The sequence below is a fragment of the Humulus lupulus genome, chromosome 3 (genome assembly GCF_963169125.1).
Source record: "Humulus lupulus chromosome 3, drHumLupu1.1, whole genome shotgun sequence".
In the NCBI taxonomy this organism is placed as follows: Eukaryota; Viridiplantae; Streptophyta; class Magnoliopsida; order Rosales; family Cannabaceae; genus Humulus; species Humulus lupulus.
In genome coordinates, this window is record NC_084795.1 from 139992788 (window position 1) to 140007065 (window position 14278).

Consider the following 14278-nt stretch of genomic DNA (forward strand, 5'->3'; position numbering starts at 1 on the left):
GCTGGCAGGGTTGAGGTACTTGTTCCAGAAGCAAAAGTGGGAGGTCCCCACTCCTGCGGATATTTTATATTTCTTTTGCCTCAAAGCCAGCCCGGACCAGCGGGGGCGAGGCGACGGGTTTTACTATTTAACCCATTTTCCCAACACGGCGGCAGTCATCGAGCTGCCCAGCCACCCCAATGATTTCAAGGACCAGTTCTTCATGTCAACTGGGTTCCGGAACTGCGAGCACCACTACTTCAATCGTCCTCGTAAGTGCTCTCTGACCCTAGCTCGTATGTTTAAATATCCCTTTAGCTCCTCCTGCACCCCTTTCTGACTTAAACTCATTATGCAGCCATCTTCGAGAGGACAGAGAAATCTGTGACCCTCGGGGCACAGTATGAAACATTGGCGGGCCTGCCCCCCAGTGAGAAGGATTATCGCATGCTCGTGACGGACGAGCCGATGGTGGCTTGCAAATTGATTTTTCCGAATCAAACCCTGAACCTAAAGAGGCCCCGGGGGCCGCCTCCAGCTCGGGACACCAGACCTATCAACGTGGAGGAGGTCGCGGAAGATGAAGACGAGGAGGACGAGGGCGACGAAGTTCCGCTCGTGAGGAGCAGGAAGAGGACTTTGGAGGTCGCCCAGAGGACGGGCGAGGAGAGGATCCAATCCAGAGCAGCCGCGGGTCCTTCTGGCCAAGGTAACCCTTACTTGTTTAGGAGTCTAGATAGGGCCGCTGCAGACCCCCGGCTGGCTAGGTTCAATCCTAGGCAGCTCGTCCATCGTCACAGGAGCAATCCGGACCTGAACACGCTCCTGCTCCATTGTGTCGACTGGCTCGTGCTGGACCACCAGGAGAGCCGGCCTAGGGGTACCGTAGTAGTAGATAACACCTTATCCTTTAGGTCGATCCTTTTCCAGGAGTATGGGACAAACCTACGCACATGGTCATCACTCCAGAGGGGTATCTATGCTCCGGGGCTTAGGCAGTACGTAGGAGAATCTAGCCCCGAATCGGACCCGGAGCCAGAACCTGCGCCAGTCCGGGAAATAATCGTCTTAGGTTCTTCCAGCTCGGGGGGTAGGGCTCCCTTAGTATTCGTATATTTTTTAGCTTTAACCTTTTGTCTTTATCTCTGTATGATTGTTAACTTGTAATAACCATGTTTTTTGTTTGACAGAAGAGATGTCTCAGCCCGAGGGGAGCTTGCGAGGCGCAGTCTTCGGGGGAAACCCCTCAGCCGGGCCAAGACTGAAAAGGCTCCGGGGGTCCAGGAGCACTGCTGGGACCTCCACCAAGTCCCCAGCAAAGGAGAAGGAGAAAACCCCATCAGCCCAGGACGCGGGGGCGATTCTTCCTGCTGCCGGAGCAGGCCAAATGCCTCCACCACCTCAGTGAACTCCAACCGTCACCCAGGACGCAGGGACGGAGCTCGGGGCTCCGGCTGCGATGGCCTCCGATGTGCGCATTCCAGTCAACCCTCAGAACCTGGAGAAGATCCCTGAGGCCTTCCGGGGAACGGTGTATGAATCGGCGAACTACGCCGTTGACCATATCTATAAGTGCACCGAGAAGGAGCTCCGGGCTATTGAGACAATGAGCCCGGTTGACGTAATGGAGTCTTCAATGGGCATGACTCTAACGGTAAGCTGCCCCCTTCTTTTTTCTTTGTCTTAGGCTTTTGCCATTATACTTTGCCCTACTTTTCCTCTAAGGCAATTTATCTTTCATTTCCCGCAGGGCGTCGTCGCTCTTCACCGGAGCATCGCCAGGGCCAAAACTCAGCTCGAGGATATGAGGACCGAGCACCAGGTCATCCTTCAGGAGGCCAAGGTGACTAAAGATGCCTTGACGACTTCGAAGGCCGAGTTGGAGAAGACCCGCTTGAAGGTCCAAGAGCTCGAGACCTCCCTTGCCACCTCGCGGAAAGACCTCGAGGCTGCGAAGACTGAGCTCCAGGTCGCCCTGGAGGCCGAACGGGCCACATCGGAGCAGTCCCTGCAGGATCTGTTCTATCACTACTGGGCTTTCAACCCGGAGGCTGACTTCTCCTTCATGTCACCGAGCCTTTGGGCGAGCTTGCTGGTGAAGTTTCAAGCTCGCCTTGAGAAAGAGGCCCTGCCTTCGGAAACTGGGGAAGCCTCTGGCGCGGCGGAGCAGGGTGAAACAGCGACCTCCAAAGGGCCAACTGACGGAGCCTAGGGCGCTTTTTCTCTTTTTGCCTCTGAATATTTTTAAGTTTTTTGTATGTAACCTTTGCATGAGGTGTTTTCACCTCGAGACAATTTGCCTTGACGCCTTTAACTTACGTTTTTTTTTTTTTTTATGCTTTTGGCTACAATATATATATCTTTTTGATAAACTTAGTCCGTGTTAACCGTTATCTATATTTCGAGCTCTTTAAAAAGAACAACGATAAATAGACTTACATCAACCTCTAAGTTTTATGACCCGGTTAAAACCAGGAACTTATTTAGAAAACTTAGTTCGTGTTAACTTTTATCCATATCTCAAGCTCTTTAAGAAGAACAACGAGAAATAGATTTAAATCAACTTCTAAGTTTCATGACCCGGTTGAAACCAGGAACTTATTTAGAAAACTTAGTTCGTGTTAACTTTTATCCATATCTCAAGCTCTTTAAGAAGAACAACGAGAAATAGATTTAAATCAACTTCTAAGTTTTATGACCCGGTTAAAACCAGGAACTTATTTAGAAAACTTAGTTCGTGTTAACTTTTATCCATATCTCAAGCTCTTTAAGAAGAACAACGAGAAATAGATTTAAATCAACTTCTAAGTTTCATGACCCGGTTAAAACCAGGAACTTATTTAGAAAACTTAGTTCGTGTTAACTTTTATCCATATCTCAAGCTCTTTAAGAAGAACAACGAGAAATAGATTTAAATCAACTTCTAAGTTTTATGACCCGGTTAAAACCAGGAACTTATTTAGAAAACTTAGTTCGTTTTAACTTTTATCCATATCTCAAGCTCTTTAAGAAGAACAACGAGAAATAGATTTAAATCAACTTCTAAGTTTCATGACCCGGTTAAAACCAGGATAGGACTTAGTTAGCGTTAACCCTTATCCATATCTCGAGCTCTTTAAGAAGAGCAACGATCCATAGATAAGGATCAACATCTAAGTCGTTAAGGAGACCTGGTTATATCCAGGTACCATATGCCCCCCAAGTAACTGGGAAAGGATCTTTCGTGGTTACTTTAAGATTACACTTGCAAATATGCGTAAAAAGCTGATTTTTATTAATACATAGAAAGTGGCTTTTCAGGCCTTACAAGTGGATCATTGATAATATTTCTTTAAGTGGATGGTGTTCCAAGTCCGTGGGACGGCCCCTCCATCAAGTCGAGCTAACTTATAAGTTCCCCCCCTGATGACTTCGATGACCTAGTAGGGTCCTTCCCAGTTTGGTCCCAAGACTCCATCTTTGGGATCTTTCCCGGCCAGGAAGACTCTCCTTAGGACCAAGTCGCCAACACTAAAGGCGCGTTTTCTGACTTTGGTGTTAAAGTAGCGAGTGATCTTCTGCTGATAATGGGCGAGCTGGAGTTGCAAATCCTCTCGCCTTTCATCAACTAGGTCTAGGGAATGGCATAGGAGCTCATGGTTCCGACCTTGGTCGTAGGACTGGACTCTATGCGACAGAACCTTAACCTCCACGGGGAAGACTGCTTCACTCCCGAAGGTTAGGGAGAAAGGAGTATGACCCGTAGGAGTCCGATGCGAGGTTCGGTATGCCCATAAGACCTGGGGGAGCTGTTCCGGCCAGACTCCCTTCGCTTCATCTAATCTTTTCTTGAGGCTCACCTTTAGAGTCTTGTTGACAGCCTCGACCTGACCGTTCGCCTGAGGATAGGCCACGGAGGAGAAGCTTTTCATAATTCCGTGCCTTTCACAAAACTCGATGAACAGGTCGCTGTCGAACTGAGTGCCGTTATCGGAGACGATCTTCTTGGGTAGGCCGAATCGACAAATGATGCTTTTAATCACGAAGTCAAGCACCTTTTTAGACGTGATCGTTGCCAACGGCTCTGCCTCGACCCACTTAGTGAAGTAGTCAATGGCGACCACGGCGTAACGGACCCCGCCCTTTCCAGTGGGCAGGGCGCCTACTAAGTCTATTCCCCAAACGGCAAACGGCCAAGGGGTCGAGATCATTTTTAGCTCGACTGGAGGAGCTCGGGTAACCGTAGCGAATCGCTGGCACTTGTCGCAGCTCTTCACGTATGAAATCGAGTCTTTGGACAGAGTCGGCCAATAATAACCTTGCCTGAGAACCTTAAGGCCAAGCTTTGCCCTCCAGTGTGGTCTCCGCAGAATCCTTCATGAATTTCCTGCAGGATGGCCTTCGCTTCACTTGGAAGAACGCACCGGAGGAGAGGTAAGGAGTGCCCACATCGGTACAACACTCCATCGACTATCGTATATCTCGGAGCTTGATATAGGACTCGCCGCGCATCATTACATCCCTCAGGCAGCTTGCCCTCGATGAGATATTCAAGAATGGGGGTCATCCAGGTTGGCCTGGCGTCGATCATCTCGACCTCTGCCCGATATCCTTCTATACTTGGTTTTTCCAAGAATTCTATTGGCACCAACCCTAGGGTCTCTGCCTCTCCCGAGGTGGCGAGCTTGGCAAGAGCATCTGCATTGGTGTTCTGTTCTCGAGGTATCTGTTCGATCGATCCTCGCTCAAACGCGGACAGCTCGGCTTTTACCTTCGCCAGATAGGCGGCCATCTTGGGTCCCCGTGCCTGATATTCGCCCAGGACCTGGTTCACCACGAGCTGGGAGTCACTGAAGCACTGGACGGAGCTCGCCTTTAACTCCCTGGCTATCCTTAGGCCGGCCAGCAAAGCTTCGTATTCCGCCTCGTTGTTGGAGGCCTTGAACCCGAACCTTAGCGCCGAGTGGAACCTATGTCCCTCGGGGGATATTAGAATGATTCCGGCCCCGGAGCCGTTTTCGTTGGATGAACCATCTACAAAGATTTTCCACCACGATTGGGGCGAGGTGAGCTGAGATGAGTCCTCCGCTGGATTCTCCTGGAATCCCGTGCATTCTGCCACAAAGTCGGCCAAGGCCTGGCTCTTTATGGCAGTTCATGGAGTATAGAAAATCTCGAACTGACTGAGTTCAACCGCCCACTTTAACAAACGTCCCGATGCTTCAAGCTTTTGCAAAACCTGCCTTAGAGGTTGATCGGTCATGACGTGTACCGAGTGAGATTGGAAGTACGGCCTGAGCTTTCGCGAGGCCGTGATTAGGCAGAACGCCAATTTTTCCATCAGTGGGTATCGTGATTCTGCCCCGAGGAGTCTCTTGCTGATGTAATAGACTGGCTTCTGAACTTGGTCCTCTTCTCGTACTAGTACGGCGCTAGCCGCGTCCTCAGTGACGGCCATGTAGAGGAAAAGAGGCTCTCCTGCCTTGGGCTTGGATAGCACGGGCGGTTCAGCCAGATGTGCCTTCAGGTCAAGGAATGCGCTTTCGCATTCTACTGTCCATTCAAACTTCTTATTTCCTCGGAGCAGGTTGTAGAAGGGCAAACACTTATCGATTGACTTGGAAATAAACCGGTTCAGTGCGGCCACTCTCCCTGTCAAGCCCTGGACATCTTTCTGCGACCTAGGCGAAGGAAGCTCGAGCAGTGACCTGATCTTGTCGGGGTTTGCTTCGATTCCTCGGGTATTGACTATGAACCCTAGGAATTTCCCGGATGCGACACCAAAAGTGCATTTCTGGGGATTGAGCCTCATGCCATATTCTCGTAGTATTTTAAAACATTCTTCCAGGTCGGAAACATGGTTGTCGGTAGTCTTTGACTTGACAAGCATGTCATCAACATACACTTCCATGTTTTTTCCGATCTGGTCCGCGAACATTCTGTTTACTAGTCTTTGGTAGGTAGCTCCGGCGTTCTTCAGACCGAACGCCATGACCTTGTAGCAATAGACATTAGTCGGGGTCATGAAGCTGGTGTGTTCCTAGTCCGCCGAATTCATCGCGATCTGATTGTAGCCTGAGTACGCGTCCATAAAGGACATGAGCTCGTGTCCCGCCGTGGCATCCACCAGCTGATCGATCCTTGGCAATGGAAAACAATCCTTGGGGCAGGCTTTATTCAGATCGGAGAAGTCAATGCAGGTCCGCCATTTCCCGTTGGGCTTTGGAACTAGCACAAGGTTGGCGACCCAAATTGGAAATTTGGCTTCACGGATAAAGCCACATTTTTTGAGTCGGGTTACTTCTTCTTCTAGGGCTTCAGCTCGGGTTGTTCCTAAACGTCTTTGCTTCTGAGACTTGGCAGGAACGCTTTTGTCCAGATGGAGCGTGTGTATGATGACACTCGGGCTAATTCCCACCATGTCCTCGTGGGACCAGGCAAATACATCTAAGTTAGCCCGCAGAAACGTAATCAGCTCCGTCCTCCTCTTGCTACAGAGGTTTTTCCTGAGCTTGACCATCCGTGATGGATTTTGTTTATCAATGTTTACTTCTTCGAGCTCCTCAATGGCCTAGAGCTCGGATCTGTCTTCGCCTATTCGGAGGTCGATATCCTCACTTAAGACGACTTTTTCCTCCTCGGCGCTCTGAGGTTTTTCAATCTCAGGGTCCGCCAGGGGTCCCTGAGATTCCTCTTCACTCTGAATGGCCATAGCCAGCTGCCCGGGTTTGGACTTTCCCTTCATAGAAATGTTGTAGCATTCCCTGGAAGCGAGCTGATCACCCTGGATCGTGCAGATTCCCGTCGAGGTGGGGAACTTCATGGCGAGGTGTCGGATGGAAGTGATGGCCTCGAAAGCTATGAGCGTGGGTCGGCCCAAAATGGCGTTGTAAGAAGCGGAGCAGTCTATGACCACGAATTCGAGTAGTTTGGATACTGTTCGAGATTCTTCTCCTAGGGTGATCACTAGCTCGATCGTCCCTATCGCTGCTGATCCTTCTCCCAAAAAACCATACAACATCATGGAGGTTGCCTTTAGATCGGCGACAGTCAGACCCATCTTCTCTAAAGTGGATCGGAATAAAAGGTTCACCGAACTCCCGTTGTCTATTAGCACCCTTCTCACTCTCCGGTTGGCGAGCTAGACTGCTACAACCAAGGGATCATTGTGAGGGAACTGGACATGGCCTGCATCTTCCTCCGTGAAAATGATCGGTTGTCTTTCCAATCGCTGCTCCGGGACGAACTCCACTCCGTTATGAGCCTTTAGTTCATTCACATATCTCTTCTGGGCACCTCTGCCTATGCCAGCCATGTGCGGACCTCCAGAGATGGTGGATATCTCTCCTCCGACCACGAGAGGAGGGACGTCCTGATCTATCCGAGACCCGGGCTGACTGGCTGGGACTTCTGGAGCAGGTCGGCTCGCTGGGACCCGGTTACGCGAGCATTGAGCCAAGGGGCCTGCTCGGATGAGAGTCTCTATCTCATCTTTGAGATGCCTACAATCGTCGGTATTGTGGCTGACGTCGTTATGAAAACGGCAGAATTTGGAAGTGTCTCTCTTCCCCTTGTGGTGTTTCAATGGCTCCGGCCTCTTCCAGGGGACCCGAGTAGAGTTGGCCAGGAAGATACTTTCCCTGGACTGGGTGAGTTCGGTATATGTCGCGAACACGGGCTTAAACTTGTCTACAGACTTATTCTTCTTTTGGTCGTGCTGATTGTTTTCGCCATTGCCCTTTCTCTTGCCTCCACCGGGCTGGTTGCTCTGTGCGACGTTCGGGGTTGTTGCCGCAACCTCCGCCCCTACCCCTGCAGGCTGATCGGGAACCTGGCTGGTTCCCGCAGCTGAGGCCTCGGCTTCTTCCAAGTTTATCCACTCTTGGGCCCTGTTAAGGAATTCGTTGACCGAGCTGACTCCCTTCCTCTGTATATCCTTCCATAGGTCTCCTCCGACAAGGATTCTGGTTCTCATGGCCATGAGCTTGGAGCTATCATCTGCGTCCCTGGCTCGAACAGCGACATTCGCGAATCTGCTCAAGTAGGCTTTCAGCGTCTCACCGGGCTGCTGTCTCACGTTAGCTAGGGAGTCGGCCTGGACTCGGGCGGCCTGGGAGGCGCAGAACGCCCTTTTGAAGTCAGCTGAGAAAGTCTTCCAGGAGCTGATTGACTGTTTTTTACTCTGCTTAAACCACTGCCTGGCAGGTCCGGTCAGTGTGGAGGGGAAGATTAAGCATCGCAGCTCCGAGCCAATGTTATGGGCCATCATTAGGGTGTTGAACATCCCCAAATGGTCCGACGGGTCTCCGTCCCCGTTGAACTTTGACAAGTGAGGCATACGGAAACCAGATGGGTATGCCGTCGCTGCTATGTTGGGGGCAAAGAGTTCCATCTTGTCTCCCGAATCATATTCGTCTTTTTCCTTTTCTGATAGGAGCTTCCTCATTAGTTCTTCCATCTGAGTTAGGCGCTCGAGGGTTTGGTCCTGAGATCCTTGGTTATTCCGGGGCTGCTCGACAGCCCCGGATCCATTGTACATATTAGGTGGGTTATTGCACCTCCTATCTTGAGATAGGTTATTTGGGACATTCCCTCCGTTACGTACTTCGAACCGGGCCCCCCCGAGCGAGTCTGATTACCATCTCTAGCTCGATCCTCTCTGTGAGAGTTGAGGTGATCCCGAAGGTCGCCTCCCTGGGTGGTCTGGTGACTTTGTGTCGAACTTAATCGCTGACGCAGGTCTCCTCCAGAGAGATCACTCCGGCGATTGCCGGTCCAATGGCTCCTGCTAGATAGGCTAGGAGTCCGCCTTTGGCGGTGACGATCTGAGCTTTCCCCTGGTGCCCTGCTACGCCGGGAAGGTCCAGCAGACGGTGGGTTTCTCCTACTACTCCCATAGGCTGGGATGTCCCGGACTGGCCGAGGAGGAGACGGATATTTGATCGGAGATGGAGGATGCCTGATTGGAGAGGCGATCCTAGTTCCGTCTGGACGGATCAAGTTTGGTGGGGGCCTTTCGGCCCTGCCAACTTGCTGGTCCCGCGCCGGGCGATCTAGACGAGGCGCAGGAAGGTCTTCGGGGACGGGCTGACGTCGTGGGCCCTCCCCGGATCTTCTTCGGGAATTTTCTCGAGCTCCTCTGGGCGTCCTCGAGGATGGCTGAGAACTAGGAGTTGATGTCCTAACCGAACGACTATATTGTTGTTGTCTGGTCCCAGGCATTTCCCCGAAGTTTGCCTCTCGATGGTGCGATGAAGGGGTGGAGTTGGCTGCTGGAAGTCTATCCGAATGGCTATGCCTGAACCGATTACCCCGGCGAGACTTAGGAGCCTCACCTTGCCTCTCTCCAACGTTAATGTTGGTTGTGAGAGGGGGTAGTCGGGCTAGGATATCCTGGATTTGCTGACTAGCTGTTGCTAACTGGCTCCTCAGCTGAGCGTTCTCCATCTCCACCGCAGTATAATAACACGGGTTCGGATTAGGTGGCCGGGGCGCCGAACTACCAATATTGTCTTGGCCCGCCAGCTGCTTTCCTAGTCACTGCTGGACTTCAGGAATTTGTTCATCAGGGATGGCGGTATGATGAGCCTCCTGCCCATCATGTTGTTCTGTCTCGTTGCCATGCCTGGATCGAGTAGTCACCATAGTTGGATGTTTGCAGCAGCACTAATCGAACTTGCTCTCAATGAAAGCACCAAACTGTTGACGCGGTTCTTTGCCAACAGGTAATTAAGAGAATGAGAGAAAAGGATTAGTGCTAAACGTGAACCGAAATAGATGTATGATCTTAGGGGACGAACGGGGTGACTCAAGACACGGTTTTTAAGTGGTTCAAAGGTTAAAATCCTTCTACTCCACTAGTCAATATTATTGATCTATACTCAGTATTTGGTTACAAAGTATTTCTTATAAGGGATTATTTTTCCAACCCTTATCAACTCCTAGGGTCTCCATATTTATAGGAGAAGGCACCTGGAAGTTGGTAAGGAGGTCATCCCGTGACCTTCTTATTTGTCCTATCAACTCTGTGACATTCATGATTAATTCCTAAACCTGACACATAAGTGTGGTCAAATCGATAGGTAAGGAGATAATGGGCCGCACGGCCTAACCCAGCCGTGGGTGTCTGAACACGCACGTTCCTGCTGCGTGTCCGAGAAGTCAGGGAGATATCGGACACGTGATGTCAGATATATGCACGTTTATCTTGCGTGTGTTGACTTTACAAGGGGTCATAGCCTCCATATCTAGCTCGTACCACGAGCTGTGCATTTGACCTGACCTTCAGCCTTCCGATTCCTTGCTCCAGTCCTGGCGAGTCTTGGAGAGTCCTTGAGGATTCCTCGAGCTAAGGGGGGTACGACCTCAAGACAGGAGCTTCGGTCTGGGGGATGTTTATGGACTAACCATGATTAGTCCGAAGCTCGGCCTGCTAATCAGCCCGTGGGAAAATCAGGGCGTACAACAACCATGAGAGCTTATTTCTTTATCTTGGATAGAAATTAAAAAAAAAATCAATTCAATATACTTTTTGCCTTAACTTCACTCAACTCAAGGCAAACACAATTTTTGCAAAACTAAGTGTCAATAATATTTGTGACTCAATAAGAGGAATCAAAGTAATGCAAAAGATGTTTATCGTGAAGATGAATATAATAATGTTATTTTACAACAAAATTTAAACCTCAAACATTCAATGGCTAAAAATTTAAACTAATACTTTCATAATTTACAACATTGTTCTTAAAATTAGGATTCAATCTGCTGAACAACAAAGACATATTTTGAGGATGCTGGAAAAATCTTTGGCAAGAGAAATGGATCTCGAAAAGAAAATGACAGAATTCAGACAAGTTGAAGAAGTGCTAAAGCAAAAGCTGGTCTCATCAGAACAAGAAGTATACTGCATGGGAGATGAAACAGAAGATGTTCGAGAAAGATTGTTTGTGGCGGATAATATGGCTGTGGTTTCAGTGGGAATTTCAAAAGAGTTGTTGGGTCAATTGCAGACACTCCAGCTAAGTTTGAAAAGTTCAGCTACTCGTCTAAGATCAAAGCTGGAAAGCAGCAATGCAAAATTTAATGACTTTCTTGTTGCATAAACAAACGAACTAAAATCCAATTTGAGAGATGCTGAAGATAAAATAATTATTGCCAATTCAAAAGCCTTTACTTTGGGCGAAAAGGTCAGATTGCTTGATAAAGAGTTGAAAGAATCTGAGTTTCTGCTGCTGAATGCAAAGTATTCTGCAGATGGGAGTCAGGAAGAGCTTAATGCTCTATGTTGCATAATCAATGAAGTACCATCTTGCACTTCTATAAGACCAAGAAAATCACTAGCAAAAAGTATATATATTGTGTAGTTGGGAAACAAAGAAAATCGCTAAAACTCACTTACTCATGACATATCCATAAAATGAATTAAGAATGCACCTTCGAGTGAGTTGTAAAGAATCATATAATAGTTTTTAGTTACCATTATTGTTACATATAATAAAAATAGTTTATGATCTTCCAAAAGTAAATAGATTTTATTCTTTGCATAAGATTTTTTGTTATGTGATAGATCTTTCTTAGGTAATAACAATTATATCTTAGTTTCCAAATCCAATAATGAAATTTCTCAAGAACAACTTTATTAATAACAATGAAAGGTTTACAAATGAGCATATGAGAGGCTCAAACTCTCGTACCACAGCCTTTCAAGAGGGCTGATATCTCCACCAAAGTTTAAATTATAAATCAAGTATATTTAAACCCTTAGTTTTGAAATTTAAACCACTAAGCTTTAAATTTAAATCACAAGTCTTAAAATTTAAACTACTTGCCTTAAAATTTAAACCGCAAGTCTTAAATAACCTAAAATATGAACCACTAAACTTAAATGGCATCAAAATTTAATCCACAAGGTTTAAGTTTTATTCATTTAGGCTTAAATCATAAACATACTCTCTTTTAGTCTATATAATGTAATGTGTGAATCTAATATAAAATCTTTATAATTTTAAACCAAATGTCTTAAAATTTAAACCACTATTTATAAATCTAAACCACAAGACTTAAATGACATCATATTTAAACCACAATTTATAAATTTTTATCCATTTAAGCTTAAATTATAAATCAAGTATCTTTAAACCCCTAAGTTTGAAATTTAAACCACTAAGCTTTAAATTTAAACCACTTGCGTTAAAATTTAAACCGCAAGCCTTAAATGGCTTAGATCAAATGTTTCATGGCATTTGTTTGGTCAATTGCAGACACTCCAGCTAATTTTGAAAAGTTCAGCTACTCGGCTAAAATCAAAGCTTAAAGGTTCCAAGGAAGAATTGAAGGCTAAAGAAAATTCTTTGAGCAAGCTGGAAAGGAGCAATGCAAAATTTAATGACTTGCTTGTTGCATAGACAAACATACTAAAATCAAAATTGAGAGATGCTGAAGATAAAATAATTCTTGCCAATTAAAAAGCCTTTACTTTGGGTGAAAAGGTCAGATTGCTTGATAAAGAGCTGAAAGAATCTGAGTTTCTGCTGCTGATTGCAAAGTATTCTGCAGATGGTAGTCAGGAAGAGCTTAATGCTATATGTTGCATAATCAATGAAATGGAAAATGTAATTGCAGATTCTGAAGTGAGGATATGTAAAGCAAAAAGTAGGGCTGAAAATGCTGAAACCAAGTGTCCAATATGGAGATTAATGAAGAGCTGGGCCTTCTTAAGAGTGGTGCTCATGCCTCTGACAAGGTTGATTTCCTTGAGAGGCAGTTAAGAGAGTCTGATGTTCAGCTACAATGTGCAATAACATATGCCAAAGCTAGTCAAGACAAACAAATCCTTCTGTATTCTACAATAGTTGAGCAGTGAGGGCAGAGAAGCCAGACAAAGGAGTTTTCATTGGAGGGGCGGGAGATTCTACCACTGGAGCATTACTGTGAGAAGTGTCGGAAGGCATTGAAGAATCAAGAAAGTAAAAGAAACAAGGGAAAGCTGAAGAAGAGGATTGATGTTTTTGGCTGATAGCATTTAAAGAACAGAAAGTGTTTGATAAAAGCTCTGATCAAGTAATGGATTGAGCTACTGAGCTTTGTATTTATAGTGTTTCATTAATACACCAAAACAATATTTTAACAGCTGTATCCAAACCCAGTTGTTCATTTAGGTAAACAGTTACATAAAAACAAACTCTAAATTAATTTAACAGAACCTTAGTCTAATATCTAACATAATCATGCCAATCAACGAAAGCTTTCATTGAGTTCAAGCTACAGACCTTCAACTTTAATGTCAAGATAAAATCTAATTCCTTGTTCAAGTTGGCAGCAGGTGGTTGTTTACTTAGATCAAGACCTGCTCTCTCAAGTACAAACCTACAGAAAATATAAAATCAATTAAACCAACAATTTTGGACAAAAAGGTACAAGAATAATGATCCCAGAAATGGCCAGCACACATGTCAAACATTAGACAGGTTTACGAATTTATTCCAGTATATTTAATTCCAAATCAAAGAGCCAAATGTAGCATTAAAATAAAAACATATAAATCCGAAAATCATATAAACAAAGATCAACAAACTCTTTTTTATACCAGAAATTTATAGTTTACATAGAGGCATTTTATCAAACTCCTAGCACTATAAATTTATGAAAATGAAGAAAAACTCTCCATGATAATGATAATGATCCCAGTGGCAGTTTTTTTGCAATAACATATTCACAGTTTTATTGAGTAATTTTAACAAACACTTAGAAGGCATTTTAAATTATGTATAATATGGAATATTCAATTTCATTTAACTTCACTAAATTTTTATACACACATGAATGTTCATTTATATGTATGATTGCAACAAACACATACAGTTAAAAAAAAATTTTAAAAATAAAAATTGAGGAGGGAGGAAGAGAGAAATTTAGTCTCAAAAGAAAGAAGAACTTACCAAGCAGATTTGAGTGGCTGTGGCAGAGGAACAGAAGTGAAAAATTGATGAACAACAGTGCAGTGGAGATGGTGGAAGAGCAGTGCAGTGGAGATGGTAGTGGAAAATCGATGGGAGAAGGAGAAATCGATGGTGGTGGAAAATCGATGGAAGAAGGAGAAATCGATGGTGGTGGAGAAATTGATGGGGGTGGAGAAATTGATGGGAGGAGGAGAAATCGATGGTGGTGGAAAAATCGATCGGAGAGGAAGAGCTATAACTATAAAATCGGTATGTGTATTTAAGTAAGGGTAATATAGGACTATAAAACCGGGTATATTTAGTTAAGACATTGTTGCTGGGTATATTTAGTTAAGGATGTCTAAAAATGGGTAAATATGAAA

The 14278-nt window shown here is 45.8% G+C and overlaps 1 protein-coding gene across 1 annotated transcript; it reads left to right on the forward strand.

Annotated features, from left to right (window-relative positions):
* The first annotated feature begins 10775 nt into the window (after positions 1-10775).
* Positions 10776-12725, forward strand: LOC133825095 (uncharacterized). The gene is made up of 4 exons (XM_062258088.1): positions 10776-11051; positions 11145-11258; positions 12219-12353; positions 12447-12725. Exons 1-4 carry the CDS (start codon positions 10776-10778, stop codon positions 12723-12725), a joined length of 804 nt encoding a protein of 267 aa, XP_062114072.1.
* The last annotated feature ends 1553 nt before the right edge of the window (positions 12726-14278 follow it).

What these genes read in the sequence shown, in the direction of transcription:
- LOC133825095 (XM_062258088.1), top strand. Translation starts at nt 10,776, where the DNA reads ATGGATCTCGAAAAGAAAATGACAGAATTCAGACAAGTTGAAGAAGTG. An exon ending in CAAAATTTAATGACTTTCTT is followed by an intron (nt 11,052 to 11,144) that starts GTTGCATAAACA and finishes TTGGGCGAAAAG; the next exon opens with GTCAGATTGCTTGATAAAGA. An exon ending in TATGTTGCATAATCAATGAA is followed by an intron (nt 11,259 to 12,218) that starts GTACCATCTTGC and finishes GGTCAATTGCAG; the next exon opens with ACACTCCAGCTAATTTTGAA.